This window comes from Eubalaena glacialis, chromosome 11 (assembly GCF_028564815.1).
Source record: "Eubalaena glacialis isolate mEubGla1 chromosome 11, mEubGla1.1.hap2.+ XY, whole genome shotgun sequence".
Taxonomy (NCBI): Eukaryota; Metazoa; Chordata; class Mammalia; order Artiodactyla; family Balaenidae; genus Eubalaena; species Eubalaena glacialis.
In genome coordinates this window covers 45,541,078-45,561,190 of record NC_083726.1, presented here as the reverse complement: position 1 = coordinate 45,561,190, position 20,113 = coordinate 45,541,078, and the positions used below count along the sequence as shown (strand labels likewise).

The window sequence follows — 20,113 nt, the reverse complement described above, 5'->3', positions numbered from 1 at the left end:
AAGTTCAAATAACTTGCTTTTTAATAAGACCTGTATTTAATAACCAGCTCACAAAAATTCCTGAAAATGTATCAATTTCCACTTGCAAGTTTTTATAAGCTGTCTCCAGCACGCCCTTGGAAGAGAAAACTTTACTGAGGTGATGGTAATGTTCTATATCTTGGCAGGGATGATGGCTTTATAAATGTGTTTCTTTGTAAAAACTTATCAATTGTACACTTCAGGTCTGTTCATTTTATATTATTTAAAGTTTTTCTTGAAAAACATATATTTACCAATAGTGTATTTCAAAATATAGATTAAAATTTTTTTTTATTGGAATATAATTGCTTTACACTGTTGTGTTAGTTTCTGCTGTAGAACAAAGTGAATCAGCTATATGTATACATATATCCCCATATCCCCTCCCTCTTGAGCCTTCCTCCCACACCCCCATCCCACCCCTCTAGGTCGTCACAGAGCACCAAGCTGAGCACCCTGTGCTATACAGCAGCTTCCCTCTAGCTATCTATTTTACACATGGTAGTGTATATATGCCAGTGCTACTCTCTCAGTTCATCCCACCCTCCCCCTTCCCCCTGTGTCCACAAGTCAGTTCTCTACGTCTGCATCTCTTTTCCTGTCCTGCAAATAGGCCATCAGTACCATTTTGCTAGATTCCAAACATATGCGTTAATATACGATATTTTTTTTCTCTTTCTGACTTACTTCACTCTGTATGACAGACTCTAGTTTCATCCACATCACTACAAATGACCCAATGTTGTTCCTTTTTATGGCTGAGTAATAGTCCATTGTATATATGTACCACTTCTTTATCCATTCATCTGTCGATGGACATTAAGTTGCTTCCATGTCCTGGCTATTGTAAATAGTGCTGCAATGAACACTGGGACATGTATCTTTATGAATTATGTTTTTCTCAGGGTATATGCCCACTAGTGGGATTGCTGGGCCATATGGTAGTTCTATTTTTAGTTTTTAAGGAACCTCCATACTGTTCTCCAAAGTGGCTGTATCAATTTACATTCCCACCAACAGTGCAAGAGGGTTCCCTTTTCTCCACACCCTCTCCAGCATTTACTGTTTGTTGATTTTTTGATGATGGTCATTCTGACTGGTGTGAGGTGATACCTCATTGTGGTTTTGATTTGTATTTCTCTAATAATCAGTGATGTTGAGCATCTTTTCATGTGCCTCTTGACCATCTGCATGTCTTCTTTGCAGAAATGTCTATTTAGGTCTTCTGCCCATTTTTTGATTGGATTGTCTGTTTTTTTGATATTGAGCTGCATGAGCTGCTTCTATATTTTGGAGATTAATCCTTTGTCAGTTGCTTCATTTGCAAATATTTTCTCCCACTCCGAGGGTTGTCTTTTCATCTTGTTTATAGTTTCCTTTGCTGTGCTTTGCAAGCTTTTAATTTTAATTAGGTCCCATTTATTTATGTTTTTATTTTTATTACTCTAGGAGGTGGGTCAAAAAGGATCTTGCTGTAATTTATGTCAAAGAGTGTTCTGCCTATGTTTTCTTCTAAGAGTTTTATAGTGTCTGTCCTTACATTTAGGTCTTTAATTCATTTTGAGTTTTTGTGTATGGTGTTAGGGAGTGCTCTAATTTCATTCTTTTACATGTAGCTGTCCAGTTTTCCCAGCACCACTTATTGAAGAGGCTGTCTTCTCCATTGTATATCCTTGCCTCCTTTGTCAAAGATAAGGTGACCATATGTGTGTGGGTTTATCTCTGGGCTTTCTATCCTGTTCCATTGATCTATATTTCTGTTTTTGTGCCAGTACCGTACTGTCTTGCTTACTGTAGCTTCGTATTATAGTCTGAAGTCAGGGAGCCTGATTCCTCCAGTTCCGTTTTTCTTTCTCAAGATTGCTTTGGCTATTTGGGGTCTTTTTGTATTTTCACTCTTTAGAATCATAAATCCTTACTTTTTCTTGGGTCTGAGTGATTTTATCTGCTTATTTCTAAGTCCGTGAATTTTTCTGGATTAGAGTTATAATTTTGAAGAATCTTTTATTATGGTAAAATATATAACAAAATTTGCCCTTGTTACCATTTTTGCAGGTACAGTTCCGTGGTATTAATCACATTCACAAGGTTTACAACCACCACCACTATCTATTTCCAAAACATTGTCATCACATTAAAAAGAAACTCTGTATCAGTTGAGCAATAACTTCCCATTTCCCTCCTAGTAACTCCTGGTAATTCTAATATACTTTCTGTCTTTATAATTTACCTATTCAAGATACTTCTTAGATATAATCCAAATATAATCAAGTAATTTATTTATGCAACGAATATTCTTTTTATACCCTACTATATGCCAACCTATTTTTACATTCTCTGATTACAGAAATAAGCAAAATATTTAAACATCTCTGCCTTCACGGAGTTTACATTCTTCGGATGGTAGCTTATGTGATAGATTTTTTTCTCTCAGTGTAGTGTCTTTTTCTCTTTTTCTTCCTTCCTTCCTTCCTTCCTCCCTTCCTCCCTTTCTCTCTTCCTTCTTTCCTTTCTTTCTTTCTTTCCTTCCTTCCTTCCTTCCTTCTTTCTTTCCAAGGATTTTAGTGGCACATGGTTTCTAATGAGGACATACTAGAACTTGGAAAGATGGTTAGAAATAAACCATTCTGTTTCATATTCCAAATAGCAACTATCCTCTGGGAGATAAAGATTAGTAAGATGGAGAGAAACATAAAGGCTAAGCTTGTCAATCATCTTGGTCATTTGTTTTTCATGTAATTAGTTTATCATTGAGAATCATTATGTATTTAGCTAAAACTTGTGGATTCTTAACAAAGCTAATGAAATATTTCATGTTCATAGTGCTTTAAACATTTGTGTTTATGACAGCCTTGTGAAAGAGAATATAAGAAATAATTTCAAGTATTATCACTGAGGAAACAAATATTGTGTGATCTGCCCAGAATCAGATGTAAGATGTGGTACACAAATCAAGATCAACTTAAGTACTGTTATAGTGGATTCTATAGTATGATATGTGTAATGTAACTGTGCTTGGCACTAGTAGATTTTAAGAGAGTTTAGAATGAATATAATATCTTTATCAAAACTTTTATGTAATAAAAGGAATCACAAATGACTTGTATAGTATTTTTTACTTATGGTTTATATTCTATTTCACATATTTAATTTGTTGTTTCTTTGGCTTATAAATAGGTTTATAAGCATTATTTGTTTTAATGATAGTATTTGTAGTCTCAAAAGGTATAGTAAACAGTGAATCACTATGTCACAAGAGTTAATAAACATTGTCCAAAATTCTATGGTGTGTATGGCTTGAATTGTGATGACAATGGGTTTTAATACCATTTATGTGCTTCATTTACGTTTATTAGCAATAACGTGGGTGAAAAGTAAACATTGATTTTATGTTGATGAGCAAATTAATCCCACAAATGTGATGCAAATATCAATATGTAACATATACAGTGCTCTTTATAATTTATGTGCAGATAAATCAGACTGTTCACAGATATGTGTATAAAAGATCAGATACTATTTACTCAAGAAGAAAAATGTAGACCTTTCAAAACCACATCGCTGTTAGTTTTTTACAAAAGGTAAGCAAAATGAAGAAATCACTTTTCTAGACATCTTGTCAAGGTAATCACAGCCTAAATTTATCACAGATGTTTTTGAGGGTTTGTTATTTGATTTAATCTGCTATGTTTAAGACTTTTAACATTTGTAAATGTACTCTTTTTTAAGGGACAATAATTATTTCAGTTAATTTTTAATACTTTTTATGTGATCCTCAATAGTTTATCAGGATCCAACTTGTCATTGGCAGATCATTTAACACAATAAATATATATGTAGTTAATTAATTTGAAGAACTTAAAGTTAGCAAACATTTCCTCTCAATGGGTACTCTGAGTAAGTTAATTATCTAAATTTTCTATATAAATTAACATATAAATTAGGCAAATTTCAAAATTATTTTATACACCTAAACAGTATATTTTGTTAAAAATTATACTTCTCATTCTTATACTTGTCAATATTAAACCTTTATGAATGCTTACTATGTTGTGTTTCATTCTCACCTCTTCTTACGTTGGTGGTTCCAGACCATGAAACAGCAATTTCAGGTCTCTGATAACTGTTTTGTGTGTGTGTGTGTGTGTGTGTGTGTGTGTGTGCACGCCAACTTGTTCCCAAGTATGACAGCTGCTGGTCTTCTCATTAGTATCTCTTTCATATTTTCATGCCATAAGAGCTGGCATAGCAGAGAAGAAGCTACTTTTTCATCAATTTCTTTCTTGAATGCTTGCCAAAATGCTGCTGCCCATGTTCTTCTTTTACATCATTTCATGAGCTCAAGTAGTCATGATGTATTCTGTTTAATACTTTTTTGTCAAAGGTTATTGGAAATAGCTATGCAATCATCTTTCAGCAATACACCATTCACCATTGTAAGAGATGCCCTGATGTTCTCATATGCTCATGAGGCTTTTTTAGTTTACTTTTTCAGCCAACCTATACATAATAAAATTAATACATTGTTAACATCCAGTTCACTATCTATCTCCTGGCTATCTCCTGTGACACCTATCTGGATTTGTTTTCTGTAATAGGCAAGATTTTATGAATAGTTTCAACCTGCTTTTCCAGACCTGCAATATTACCAACAATTGTCTCAAAGTTAATAATTTTATACATGAACTTCTAAAGCATTGACCATATTATCAAAATTTGAGCCTTAAGATCATGCTTATGCTGAAAATGAGAGCTGTTACATTATAGAGGTCTTGTATGTTCTCTCACTTGATGATCCTGAGTTTTTAGAGTGTTTTTATTGAATAACTTACACATGCTACTTTTGCTACTGTTTAGGTCTGATTCCCTAGAATCAGAGGTGATACCTGGGCAAGTGACTTACTTAAGAGCACTTTCAGGAGAAACAGAGTGAGGGCAGAAGCATAAACCACAGGGAAAAGCCAAGCAGGAGTGTTGTTTTGGGCTGCAGACTTGCTTCTACAAGATCCCATGAAGATAACCGCAGCACTAATTGAACCAAAGAGTTGTTTCCACTTTGAGACAAGAAAGCCAGCCTTCAGTATCACCATGTGAGAAAGTCACTGGTTATGGTCTTCTAAGGGTAACTGGGCAGATAGTCCCCAGTTGAGCAATTGAGCAGCTCCTGTTTGGCCAGGGAAAATTCTCCAGAAAACGTAGTACCTGTGAGGTGTTGGAAGCCAATACCTGTAGCAGCTGGGAACAAGTCTACAAGCCTGGTAATTATACTTGTTCTTGTCTTAAGAACAAGTCTACAAGCCAAGTCTACAAGCCTGATGATCAATATGTTGACTATAATGTATTGTGTATCTAAACAAGAATCACATCATGGCCTTTTTTTCCAATTTTTATAGTGGTAAAATATATAACATAAAATTTACCATTTTAACCAGTTTTAAGTGTACAATTCAGTCAGTGGTATTAAGTACATTCATGTTGTGTCACCATCACTACTATCCATTTCCAGAACTCTATCTTGCAAAACTGAAACTCCATACCCATTAAATAGTAAATCCCTGTTCTCCCCTCCCCGCAGTTTCTGACAACCACGATTCTACTTTCTGTCTCTGTGATTTTGACTATTCAAAGTACCTTATATAAATATAATCCTTTAGTATTTGCCTTCTAGTGATTGGCTTATTTCATTTAGTATGATGTTCTCAAGATTCATCAATGTTGTAGTGTATGTCAGAATTTCCTTCATTTCTAAGGCTGAACAATATTCCATTGTATGTATATACCACATCTTGCTTATCCCATCTGTCAAAGGACACTTGGACTATTTCCACATTTTAGCAGTTGTGAATAACACACTGCTATGAACATGGGTGTATAAATATCTCTTCAAGACTTTGCTTTCAAGCCTTTTAAGTATATACCCAGAAGTGAAATTGCTGGATCATACAGAAATTCTATTTTTAACTTTTTGAGAAACTGCCATGTTTTCCATAGTGGTTCTAACATTTTGCATTCCCACCAACAGTGCACATGGATTCCAATTTTTTCACATCCTCACCAACACTTGTCATTTTGTTTTGTGTGTGTTTGTGTGTGTATATGTTTAAAGTAGCCATTCTAATGGGTATGAGGTGGTATCTTGTGGTACTTTTGATATGCATCTCCTTAATGGTTAGTGATGTTCAACATCTTCTCATGTATCTATTATCTATATATATATATATCTTCTTCGTAGAAATGTCTATTCAAATAACTTGCTTTTTCTTAATTGAGTTTTTTTTCTTTGTTTAGTCTTAGGCATTCCCTATATATACTAGATATTAATCTATCTTTATATATAGGATTTGCAAACATTTTCTTGCATTCTGTGGGTTGCTTTTCATTGTTTGATATTGTCCTTTGATGCACAATAAATTTTTCTTGAAGTCCAATTTGTCTATTTTTTTCCCTATGCCTTTGTTGTAATATCTCCCCAAACTGCCAAATCAAATGTCAAGTTGTGAAGCTTTTACCCTATGTTTACTACTGTGTTTTATAATTTTAGGTTGTACATATAGGTCTTTAATCCATTTTTCTAATTTTTGTATATGGTGTTATGTAAGAGTTTAACTGCATTTTTTTTTTTTCATGTGGATATCCAGTTTTCCCAGAACCATATGTCAAAAAGACTACCTTTTCCCCATTGAATAGTCTTGAAACTCTTCTCAAAAATCATTTGACCACATTAGTGAAAGCTTATTTCTATGCTCTATATTCTATTCCATTGGTCTATATATCTGTCTTTATTCCAGTACCAAACTGTTTTGATTACTGTAGCTTTGTAGTACATTTTGAAATCAGAAAGTGTGAATCCCCCAGATTTGTTCTTATTTTTCAAGATTTCTTTGACTATGTGGGGTCCCTTGAGATTCCATATACATTTTAGGATGGATTTTTTTTTATTTCCACAAAAAACGTTATTGGAATGTTGATAAGAATTGCATTGAGTCTGTAGATGGCTTTGGGTATTATGGAAATCATAATTCTTGCTTTCTTCCTGATCTTCAAAGAAAAGCTTTCAGTCATTAACCACTGAGTAAGTTTGCTGTGGATTTTTCATACATGCCTTTTATTATGTTGAGTTTGTTTCCTTCTATTCCTAGTTTGTTGAGTGTTTTTATAATGAAATGGTGTTGAATTTTGTCAAATATTTTCTCTCCATCAGCTGAGATTATAATGTGAGTTTTTTCCTGTTTATTTGTAAATGTGGTGCATTACATTGATTGATTTTCATATGTTGAACCATCTTTGCACTCCAGGAATAAATCCTACTTGATCATGGTATGTAATCCTTTTAATATGCTGAACTCTATTTGCTAGTATTTTGCTGGAAATTTTTTCATCAATTTTCATAAGAAATGTTGGTTAGTAGTTTTCTTTTCTTGTGGTGTCTTTGTCTAGCTTTGGTATCAGAGTAATGTCAGCCTCGCAGAATGAGTTAGGAAGTATTCCCTCTTACTCATTTTTTGGAAAAACTTTGTAAAGGATCGGTGCTAGTTCTTTAAATGTTTGGTAGAATTCACTGGTGAAGTTGTCAGGCTTTGGTATTTTCTTTGTTGGGAGATTTTTGGTTATCACTTCAATCTTTTTGCTGGCTATGTATATTCAGATTTTTAACTTCTTTGTGATTTAGTCTTTATCAGTTTTATTTCTAAGAGTGTGTTCATTTCATGTAGGTTGCTTGATTTGCTCATGTACAATTGCTCATATAGTCCCTTATAATCCTTTCTTTTTTTGTAGAATTAGTCCTAATGTCCTCATTTTTATTTCTGATTTTAGTAATTTCAGTCTTCTCTCTATGTTTCTTAGCCAATATAGCTAAAGGTTTGTCCATCTCATTAATCTTTTTGAAGAATCAATCTTTGGCTTCATTGATTTTCTCTATTGTTTTTCTTTTCTCTATTTCATTTATCTCTGCTCTAATCTTTATTATTTCCTTCCTTCTGCTAGCTTTGGGTTTACCTTATTCTTCTTTGTCCAGTTCCTTGAGTTGTAATGTTAAGGTTTTTGATTTGCAATCTTTCTTGTTTCTTTTTTTTTTTTTTATTCTATTTAGTGGTCCAAGATTTTTTTTTTTAACATCTTTATTGGAGTATAATTGCTTCACAATGGTGTGTTAGTTTCTGCTTTATAACAAAGTGAATCAGTTATACATATACATATGTCCCCATATCTCTTCCCTCTTGCATCACCCTCCTTCCCACCCTCCCTATCCCACCCCTCTAGGTGGTCACAAAGCACCGAGCTGATCTCCCTGTGCTATGGGGCTGCTTCCCACTAGTTATCTATTTTATGTTTGGTAGTGTATATATGTCTATGCCACTCTCTTTGTCTCAGCTTACCCTTCCCCCTCTCCTTATGCTCAAGTCCATTCTCTAGTAGGTCTGCAACTTTATTCCCGTCTTGCCCCTAGGTTCTTCATGACCATTTTTTTTTCTCTTAGATTCCATATATATGGGTTAGCATACGGTATTTGTTTTTCTCTTTCTGACATACTTTACTCTGTATGACAGACTCTAGGTCCATCCACCTCACTACAAATAACTCAATTTCGTTTCTTTTTATGGCTGAGTAATATTCCATTGTATATGTGTGCCACATCTTCTTTATCCATTCATCTGTTGATGGACACTTAGGTTGCTTCCATGTCCTGGCTATTGTAAATAGAGCTGCAATGAACATTTTGGTACATGACTCTTTTGGAATTATGGTTTTCTCAGGGTGTATGCCCAGTAGTGGGATTGCTGGGTCATATGGTAGTTCTATTTTTAGTTTTTTAAGGAACCTCCATGCTGTTCTGCATAGTGGCTGTATCAATTTACATTCCCACCAACAGTACAAGAGGGTTCCCTTTTCTCTACACCCTTGCCAGCATTTATTCTTTGTAGATTTTTTCAGAATGGCCATTCTGACCGGTGTGAGATGATATCTCATTGTAGTTTTGGTTTGCATTTCTCTAATGATTAATGATGTTGAGCACTCTTTCATGTGTTTGTTGGCAATCTGTGTATCTTCTTTGGTGAAATGTCTATTTAGGTCTTCTGCCCATTTGGGGATTGGGTTGCTTCTTTTTTTGATATTGAGCTGCATGAGCTGCTTGTAAATTTTGGACATAAATCCTTTGTCAGTTGCTTCATTTGCAAATATTTTCTCCCATTCTGAGGATTGTCTTTTTGTCTTGTTTATGGTTTCCTTTGCTGTGCAAAAGCCTTTAAGTTTCCTTAGGTCCCATTTGTTTACTTTTGTTTTTATTTCCATTTCTCTAGGAGGTGGGTCAAAAAGAATCTTGCTGTGATTTATGTCATAGAGTGTTCTGCCTATGTTTTCCTCTAAGAGTTTGATAGTGTCTGCCCTTACACTTAGGTTTTTAATTCATTTTGAGTTTATTTTTGTGTATGGTGTTAGGGAGTGTTCTAATTTCATTCTTTTACATGTAGCTGTCCAGTTTTCCCAGCACCACTCATTGAAGAGGCTGTCTTTTCTCCACTGTATATTCTTGCCTTCTTTATCAAAGATAAGGTGACCATATGTGCGTGGGTTTATCTCTGGGCTTTCTATCCTGTTCCATTGATCTATATTTCTGTTTTTGTGCCAGGACCATACTCTCTTGATTACTGTAGCTTTGTAGTATAGTCTGAAGTCAGGGAGCCTGATTCCTCCAGCTCTGTTTTTCTTTCTCAAGATTGCTTTGGCTATTCGGGATCTTTTGTGTTTCCATACAAATTGTGAAATTTTTTGTTCTAGTTCTGTGAAAAATGCCATTGGTAGTGTGATAGGGATTGCATTGAATCTGTAGATTGCTTTGGGTAGTAGAATCATTTTCACAATGTTGATTCTTCCAATCCAAGAACATGGTATATCTCTCCATCTATTTGTATCATCTTTAATTTCTTTCATCAGTGTCGTATAATTTTCTGCACACAGGTCTTTTGTCTCCTTAGGTAGGTATTCCTAGATATTTTATTCTTTTTGTTGCAATGGTAAATGGGAGTGTTTTCTTAATTTCACTTTCAGATTTTTCACCATTAGTGTATAGGAATGCAAGAGATTTCTGTGCATTAATTTTGTATCCTGCTACTTTACCAAATTCATTGATTAGCTCTAGTAGTTTTCTGGTAGCATCTTTAGGATTCTCTATGTATAGTACCATGTCATCTGCAAACAGTGACAGCTTTACTTCTTCTTTTCTGATTCGTATTCCTTTTATTTCTTTTTCTTCTCTGATTCCTGTGGCTAAAACTTCCAAAACTATGTTGAATAATAGTGGTGAGAGTGGGCAACCTTGTCTTGTTGTTTCTTAATATAAGTGTTTATAGCTATAAATTTCCTCCTTAACACTGCTTTTGCTGTATCTCATAAATTTTGGTATGTTCTGTTTTTGTTTTCATTTATCTCTAAGTTATATTCTAATTTTCTTTGTGATTTCTTTATTAACTTATTGGTTACTTAAAAGTGTGTTATCTAATTCTCACCAATTTGTGTATTTCCCAGTTTTACATCTGTTGTTGATTTCTAACTTCATCTTGTTATGGTTAGATAAGATACTTTGTATGATATCTATTTTTTAAACCTACTGAATTTAATTTGTGACCTAACATATGGTCTATCTTGGAAAATGTTCCATGTGCACTTAGGAAGAATGTGTATGCTGCTGTTATTAGGTCGAGTGTACTGTATATGTTAGATCTAATTGGTTTATTATTTAAAGTCTTCTACTTCCGTACTTATCTTCTGTTTGGATGTTCTATCCATTATTGACAGTGGGGTTTAAAGTGTCCAACTATTATTGTAAGCTCTTTCCCCCTTTAATTCTATAAATTTTTGTTTCATATATTTTGCTAGTCTGTTATTAGGTATCTAAATACTTAAAACATTGTTATATTGAAACTTTTATTAATATATATTGTCCTTCTTTGTCTCTTGTAACCTTAGTTGATTTAAAGTCTCTTTTGTCTGATATTAGTATAGCTGCCACTCCTGCTCTCTTTTGGTTATTATTTGCATGGACTATAATTTACCATTCTTTTACTTTCAACCTGTTAATGTCTTTGGATCTAAAGTGAATCTTTTGTACAAATATAATATATATGTATGTATATATACAATCTCCATCATCTGATTGGAGAATTTAATCCAATTTGTGAAGTGATTACTGATAAGGATAAGGAAAATATTACTTCCTTCCATCATTTTTTCTATTTGTTTTTAATATGCCTTTTTGCTTTTTTGCCCCTCATTTCCTACATTACTTCTTTATTGTTTAGTTGACTTTTCAAACTGAAATATTTTAATCCATTCCCATTCCCCTTTGTGTATATTCTACAGCTATTTTCTTTGTGGTTACTAAGGGCATTACATTTAACATCCTAAAGTTATAGCACTCTAATCTGAATACCATTTTAACTTTAATAACTTACAAAAACTCTGCTACTTTACAGCTCTAGTCCCATTCTTTTCAGTTGTTGATGTCACAAAGTTACATTTTTATATATTATATGTACATAAATATAAACTAATACTTATTTTTTAATGCATTAGTCTGTTAAGTTATATAGAAAACAAAAGGAGCTACAAACCAAAGCTACAATAATACTAGCTTTTATAATTGCCCATGTATTTACCTTTACTGTAATCTTTATTTTTTCAAATAGCTCCAAATTACTGTCTATGTCCTTTCACTCCAACCTGCAAGATTCTCTTTACCATTTTTTTGCAGGGCAGGTCTAGTGGTAACAAATTCCCTCAGATTTTGTTTATCTGGATATGTCTTAATTTCTTCCTCACTTTTGAAGGACAGTTTTTCTGGATACAGGATTCTTGTTTGACAGTTTTTTTTTTCTTTTAGGACTTTAAATATATCAGTCCACTAACTACTTGTTTTCAAAGTTTCTGATGAGAATCTGCTGATAATCTTATTGAGGATCCCTTGTATGTGATGAGTCACTTTTCTCTTGCTGCTTTCAAGACTTTGTTTGCATTTGGCTTTCAGTAGTTTGATTATAATGTATCTCAGTGTGAATCTCTTTGAGTTCATTCTACTTGGAGTTTGTTGAGCTTAGTGGATGTTAATGTTCATGCCTTCATCAAGTTTGGAAATTTTTTGGTCATTATTTCTTTAAATATTCTCTGCCCCTTTTCTTGCTCTTCTCCTGAGACTGACACAGTGCATAAGTTAGTCCACTAGATGATATCCCACAGGTCCCTGAGGCTCTGGTCACTTTTCTTTAATCTTTTGTCTTTCTGTTTCTCACTCAATAATTTCAATTGTTTTATCTTCAAGTTTGAAGACTCTTCTGCCTACTCAAATCTCCCTTTGAATCCCTCCAGTGAACTTTTCATTTCTATTATTAAATTCAGCTCCAGGTCTTTTTCAGGGATATTTTCTGTTGGTTTATTAATTTATTTTTTCCTTTAAATGGGCCATGTGTTCCTGTTTCTTTTTGTGCCTTTTGATCTTTTTTGTTTTTGTTGAAAATTGGATATTTGAATCTAATAACGTGGTCATTCTTAAAATCAGGTTCTCCCCCCTTCCCTAAGGTTTGCAGGGTTTTTTGTTGTGTTTTGTCTTTTTGATTGCTGTAGGCTATCTCTGTGCTAAGTAGCATCCCAAAGTGTGAATAAGCTCTTTTCATGTTTTTTTTTTTTTTTTTTTTTTGGAGCCTGTGTCTTTCCCTGTACATATGTGGTAGCATTCTAATTTCCTTGTATATGTGGTTACTACTGAATGTCCTAGTCTTTAATATCTGGCTCCAAAAAGGGGAAAAAGAGAAAAATGAAGGAGGGGAAAGAGAAAGGTACCTGCCCTTTAAAATCCCCTAGAAGTCGCTTCAACCAGAGGTGGAGGGGCTTACAACAATGAAGGGAGATGCATCAACAATGGCTGACTGCCTCTGTCTGTGTCTTTCTGCCCAGAAGCAGAAATAGGTGACTGGAACCCAGATCCTTGATATTTGGAAGATAGGATCCTTATTGCCTACCCTGCCTCTGGCAAGATTGTGTGCAAGCTACTCCAAAACACATACATAGCTCCCTGCCACGGGGCTGAGGGGTGGGAGATGGGTAACTGCTGAGGAGCTAAGAACTGAAATTTACCAAAAGTAACCATAATTTATCATTCAGTCCTTCCCCTGGAAGTTGCAAGTCTTCAATAGCCTCCATAGTTCCAAAATAGTTACATCAGACAGATTCTACCAGTGTAATTGTTGTCTGGGTGGGGAAACAGATTCCTGGTACTAACTACTTTGTTATCTTCCCAGAGTCCTCTCACATATCATGGCCTTTGATTTAAAGATTTAGATTTTTTTTTTTAGGAGACAACATACACATACATTGGAAACAATCCAAGAATTTAAAACAAAGTATAGTTGAGAAAATATAAAGTATCATTATAAATCCTAGGAGAGATCAGAAAAAAGTGAGTTCAGTGAGCACATGCTAAATCCAAAATTTCAATAGAAGAATATGCTTTAGACTTGGCCTTATAAGGTAAGCCTTAGATAGATGGAAAGAAGGATATTGTCATGTTACAATATAAAGTTTAGAGTTAGCTATTACATTAAATAGTAAAAGATTCTTTTTACGAAAATTTCATTGGTTGGAGCTGATAGCCATCATGTTAAAGTATTAAGATGAAGCCTGTTTGAGAAGGTTTTCCTTAGAGTTATTCCAGGGACTCTGGTAAGCTCTTGAGTGACTTATTAATGTAGGGAAATAGGTTTTTTAAAAAAGATTGGGGAATGAATATTAGGAGGGAGGAAATAGAGGACTGAACCTCAGTTTGCAAACTACAGAAAGCCATTAAAATCTATATAGGGACTTCAAAGTTATCCAAAACAATGTTACCTGATATAAAAGTTAAATAGTAATTTATATATACTACACTTGTAGGTATAAATATTGGTTTTATAGGATTATGGATACATGTTAACTAATTTTAAGCATAAATGTTATTTTAAAAATTGTTGCAATAATATATGTAAGAGATAATGCAGACCTAGTATTGTAATGGAAAGAAAGGAGTACATACAAAAGCTTTTGAGAAAAAAAAATATTAATATGATCAAGATAGAAATAACCTATGGTGCTAGTTTTTGTCACTCTTACATTAATATTATATTTGCTGTGTACCCTTAAGGGGCAAGTCAATAAATCTTCAAGTATAGATTACTAAATTAACTATGAGTTTTGGATATCTTGAGTTCTGTTCGCTTTCTGTCTTAATGTTGTGACTTGTCTTTAAATTATGAGTTTGATTATCTAGTGTGTTTTAGATTTAACCTATGATTTTCCTGATAATAATTGAGGAAGTCTATTTTAAAGAACACATTATTTTGAAAACGGATCCAATTTTCATTCTATACTTAAAAATAAAGTATATTTACATCTCTAAGCAATAAACCAAGTCACACAAACAAAAACATGAATGGATTTTAGAATATTTAATTTTGAAAGTTATGTTGAATAACTCTGAAGTTCAATGTCAGCAAAAAAGAAATTTGGTCATTTTTATCCATGGTGAAGTGGGTGAAGGTGGTCAAAATAAATAAGTCCTTGTGGTGTAATATACAGCATGGTGACTTTAGTTTTCATCACAACAGAAAAAAATTGTTAACTGAGTAGTGATGAATGTTAATTAGACTTTTATTGTGGTGATCATTTCATGATATATACATATATTGAATCATTATATTGTACATCTGAAACCAACATAATGTTATATAATGTGTTATATTGTATAATATGTCAATTATATCTCAATTAAAAAAAATTTGGCATTCCTTTGTCTACTGTTTCCAGAATATTGTGTATGTTTCATGCACAGAAGCATATCTGACATTTAAGCCAATATCTATTAGGAGAAAATTTTTTTTTTCTTTTATCACTACAAGTGACTTCTGTAATTCTCTAAGTTCCACAATATTTTTTTCAATATAAATGGAGAAAAGTTATGACCTATTAATAGAATACAAAAGAAAATAATACATTTTTTCTTTTTATTCTATGACAAGTAAAATAATGGTAGTAAATTAGTATCCCCCAAATGCTTAAATTATAATTAATTTTCATGTCATTAAGGTAACAGTCAAAGATTTTCTGATATACATTTTGATTAACAGATGTTTGACCTGTTTTCTGACCTCTTATCCATTCACACTTTTTTTTGTAAAGAGCTAGAAAAGCATAGTCATCATAATCATAGGAAAAAGAAAGCCTTATCTTGAGAAAACCTTAACTTGAGAAAATTTCATAAATTGAGTTCCATTTAATAATTAAATTCAAATTACTAACTCAAAATATAATTTGATGATATGTGTGGCTTCTTATAAAATTGTTTATACACAGATTTTCTTGGATACGTTTTAATCAGCACACTTTCCATCCACTCTAATTTATAATATGTCATTCTAATTAACAAGAAAGGATATACACTGTGAATCATATACGTTAAATAGGTGTGCATGCTGAGTGTCACAGATAAAAATGAGTGACGAACAGCTCAGCCTTCTCTGTACTGTCAGAATTACTCAGTATTTTAGCACTTTGAAAGCCTCAATTCACCATCATCTGCATTTTGTGGTTTATACACCTTTTGCTTCTTACTGGGATTTCTTTCTCAATACCTGTCATAACCAATCACTGACCAATGGAGTGTGATGTACATTGATTCTAGTGAAAAGATTTCTTTCAGTCTAGCTCCATTTAAACATCTATTCGCTTACTGAACACTGAATTTATTTTATTTGGCCAAGGCAAACCTGGACCCAGCAGGGTTCAAAGAGGCAAGACTAAGTGTAGTGGTAAATGATGGCAAATCAGAATAAGAGTAGACTGAACTATCTTAATTTTCTCAGGTGACTTGTGTGAGTAGCCATGTAATATAACTGGCAATATCCTAGTGGTGAGGGCTTTAGAAAAGTAACAGGAATTTTAAATCCTGAATAGCAAAGATATGCCCCTTTTCCTTCCCGTCCTCATACTATTAATATTAATTTAATCATATAAATGAAATTTGTTTTCTTTTTTTAAACACTCTTTGTGTTATTCAATTTGCACAATATCCTATGGGTTATGTAGGTCTGATACCAGTACTTTGGTGGCATATATGATAAAATCAAGGTACAGAGAGAGCATTATATATATATTTCAAGATCACAGTCTCAGAATGAACTGTATGTGTCTGTATGTATGGTACATGATATCACGTCTCACTTATGTGCCCATGGTAGATATCACTATCAGTCATGATAAAATTCATGAATTACAATATCTAAGATAAAACAAATACAGAGAGGTTCACAAGTCAGTCATGGGTACTTTCACATTCTAGGAAAAGGGTAATTTAGCCCAGGGAACTACCATGCCCAGCAATTTTCTCCTAAGGGGAGCCTGGGAAGCTGAGGAAAATCTTTGATACTAGTCTATTATTATACTCATTTCTTCCTTCTAAAATACAATAGCCTGGAAGTTAATTTTCCAGGCTATTGTCTGATGAAATTATCAAATCTTGAGATATACCAGGTATATATCTATCAGTCCCTTTTCCCTCCATCCCAACACTCATATTCTCTCTCCCTCTCCCCCCCTCTCTCTCTCTCTCTCTTGCTCACTCTCGTTCTGTGTGAGTGTGTGTGCCTGTGTGTGTGTGTCCCTTCTTTCCCCTCCCCCTTATTTTCTTTTGCATTATGGAGAATTGGTTAATATTGTTTTTATCTCATAGTCTCCAATTCCTTCACAATTGTGTTATTACAAATGGAACAGCTTTAAGCACTGAATGCTCTATGAATGGCTGAGATCAAATTAATCATTTGCACTTACTCCTCAGAACATGTATGAGTTACCCCTTTTGAAAAGTTATCTCCAACCTCACATCTCAGGCAGAAATTATCATTCTCTTTTTATAGCTACTACTGTATTTGCACATACCTACTCTTATTCAAACCCTCAGTCATACTGTGTTATTGTTTACTTGTCACCTATTCTAAAAAAAACAGGTTTTTTAAAAAAAAAGAGACAGACTCCTTCTTTTTCACTTCTGTATCCTTAGAGCCTAGTGATACTACTGGAATCTAGGTCATCATGGTAACAGCAAACATTAATATCATTTACAATGTGCTAAATGCCCTACTAAATGCTTTGGACATATTACCTCATTTAACAGTCACAAAATGTTATGAGGAATGTGATTAACCTCCCTTTACAGATGAATAAACAAAAACTTAGGTTAGATCACTTGCTTAGGATACCAAAGTAAAATTTACATGTACACACATATACACATATAGGCCATATATATATTATAACATATATAAATAAATAATACATAAATATGAGTATTTGCCTACTATATATAACTAAATATATAATTCACATATATGTGTAAAATTAAAATTAAATAGTAATTGCAATGACTGTTTAAAACATCAAAAAAGGATTTTTAGGGAAGAGTATTTTTACACTGCTAATGTTTAGAATTGCTGGTGAATAATGGTAACAAACAGATTAAATTTGTTAGTCTTATTCACACTTTTGAGTTCTATATAGACAACGGGCTATATAGACAAGGGGCTCCATTTACCTCATGTACCCAAAGCAACTGCTCCCATGGTAGCACTCATGGCACCCTATTGCAGTTGGGTCTACCCACAGTGAAGAATATCTTAATTCTCAAAATGCTGCTTGGCCAAGTCATGTTTCCAAAGGGTCACATCAGTGTAGAGGTGCCACAGCTTTAATTGCACAGAGTCATCCTATAACTTGGAATTCTAGACAGGAAGAATAGAAACAAAAAGGCAGCTTAACATAAAAGACTATGACACATTCACAGAACTGATGTTAGAGTAAAGTGATGAGTGAGTATAGAGTGAAAATAGAGAAGGAGGTCATACCAGAAGCTTGGAGGACTAATTGGTGCTAATGTAAGGAATGGGAAATTAATTCTATTTCACTGGGAAAATAACTGAATACTATTGTGAAGGAGTAGTTAATTGAGATTTTCGATGTGGAAATGTCACTCTGGCTACAGTGTAGGGATAGAGTGGCAGAGAGTAAGAGCGGAGGCAGGGGATCTTTAGAAACCTTTTGAAATATTAAAGAAAATGTGATGGCCCTGAAGTAGGGCAGTGTTATTGGTAAGAGTACACCTTCTTTAGCTGCAAGAGAAGTGCAGCAGCAGCTATGAGAAGTGGCTGAACTATGAAACAACTGGTAAGATCTCTGAACCCCAGGATTCTCCTGAAGTTGTCTCATGTAGTAGTTTTTATTTCTCCCATATCTTAAATGAAACTGAACCATGAGTTACGTGGCTTCATTGCCATTTTCAGGCCAGACAAAATAAAATAAAAACAAAATTTTTAAATTATGAATAAATGTTAAAAAACAGCTCTAGAGTTTCCAAAGTATGTATCATCAAATTACGGCTACATACAACCCCTCTGTGTTGCAATTATTTATTACCCTAGTAGTAACTGTACCACATCTCCTTAAGGTTTTAGCACTTCTATCACCCTCTCTCAGCCACTCCTATTATCATCCTTGATGATTCCTTACATTCTGGATGACGCATCCTGATCCTGTTGACTTGCTTCTTTGAAATAACTTTATCATTTACTCCATTCCCTTGGCTACCATATCCAGGCTGTCAAATTTGTTATTATCAATAACTGTACCACTTCTATAAGTCTCAGTTTCAAGCATCCCACTCTCTGGGCACTGATTCTTATAATTTCAGCACTGTATTTCTTATACCTGTAGTCCTGCAGTTCCTCAACCTTACTAGTATCTTCTATCCACTGATACCCACATTTTCACATCTATTATCCCCTTCATGTTCTCATTTTCCTTTTTACCCAACTGATTTCAAGTTGCATCTTTAAAATCACACAACTACATGCATCTTAATTCCCTTGTTCTTCTCTTCCTCTATCATTCCAGGAATAACCTCAGATATGGTTAAATATATGATTTGATGTACACTATGTATTCTCCCAAGTAGCTGAACATGTCTGGAGAAAAATAAATTAAAAACACACAGAACGACCTCAATTTAAATGTATTATCATAAACCTCAAGCGAGTCCTCCTAACTTCTTGGCAATCCTTACAGCATTTCCCAAGGCAGTTCACTCCCTTACTCTCTGAGATGACTATTTCACACCTACTCTTCACTCTATTCTTATTTTACTTGCTTCTAATTTCCCGGAGAAATGTAAGTAAAAGGAACTTATTCTCAACAACCAAAACTACCATCCTACCTATTTCTGTATTCATATGTTATCCCTTTCATCTTATGGTAACGGATGAATTAACTCTGCTCATATCTAAGGCTAAAATCCCCATATGTGTGCCAGAACCTGTAGCTTACTGAATTTGAGCAAGAAATAACCTTGTAATTTGTTAACTCTCGAAATTGAGGGTTGTTTGTTTTTGCAACAAAACCTGGGCTATTCAGACTAATTCAAGGAGACAAAAATAATCGCTATTTTATTTTTCTATTGCTGCATGAGAAAAATTTAGCCACTTAACACACATTTATTATTTCACAATTTCTGTGGCTTAGGAGTACAGGCACAGCTTAGCAGGGTCCTCTGCTCAGTGTCTCCCAAAGGCCATGACTGAGGTTTTTTGAGGGCTATACTCTCATCAGAACGCCTGACTGGGAAAGAATCCACTTGCAAGTATCTTCAAGTTGTTGGCGGAATTTGTTTCCTTGCAGCTGCATTATTAGAGACTCTAGCTTTTTGCTGGTTGTAGCCTAAAAGCCTCCCTTGGGTCCTCTGTTACTTTGTTTTGACTTACTGTATATCCCTGTGATTCTTTAGTTTTTCTACTCTATCTCTAACAGTGTAGGTACATTGAATTTTGAGGTGAAGGGTTAGCCAGCTCACTGTTTTCAAATTCATAAACCACATTTTCTAAAATAGCCTTTACCAACGACAAAGATAATATATTTATTTTTATCTGTCTGATTTCTGCATCCATTTCCTAATTAGTTCTTCACTCATGAAGAAATGAAGAGTTTTACACAGGGACCTCACAAACTCCACATATAAAAAATCACC

At 34.0% G+C, this 20,113-nt stretch overlaps 1 protein-coding gene across 1 annotated transcript; it reads left to right on the top strand.

The window, feature by feature from the left end:
- The first annotated feature begins 7,808 nt into the window (after nucleotides 1-7,808).
- LOC133101651 (KANTR integral membrane protein-like) lies at nucleotides 7,809-8,053 on the top strand. Its single transcript, XM_061206642.1, is given in 2 exon segments — nucleotides 7,809-7,986; nucleotides 7,989-8,053. Coding segments are annotated over 2 exon segments (243 nt in total).
- Nucleotides 8,054-20,113: the final 12,060 nt, after the last annotated feature.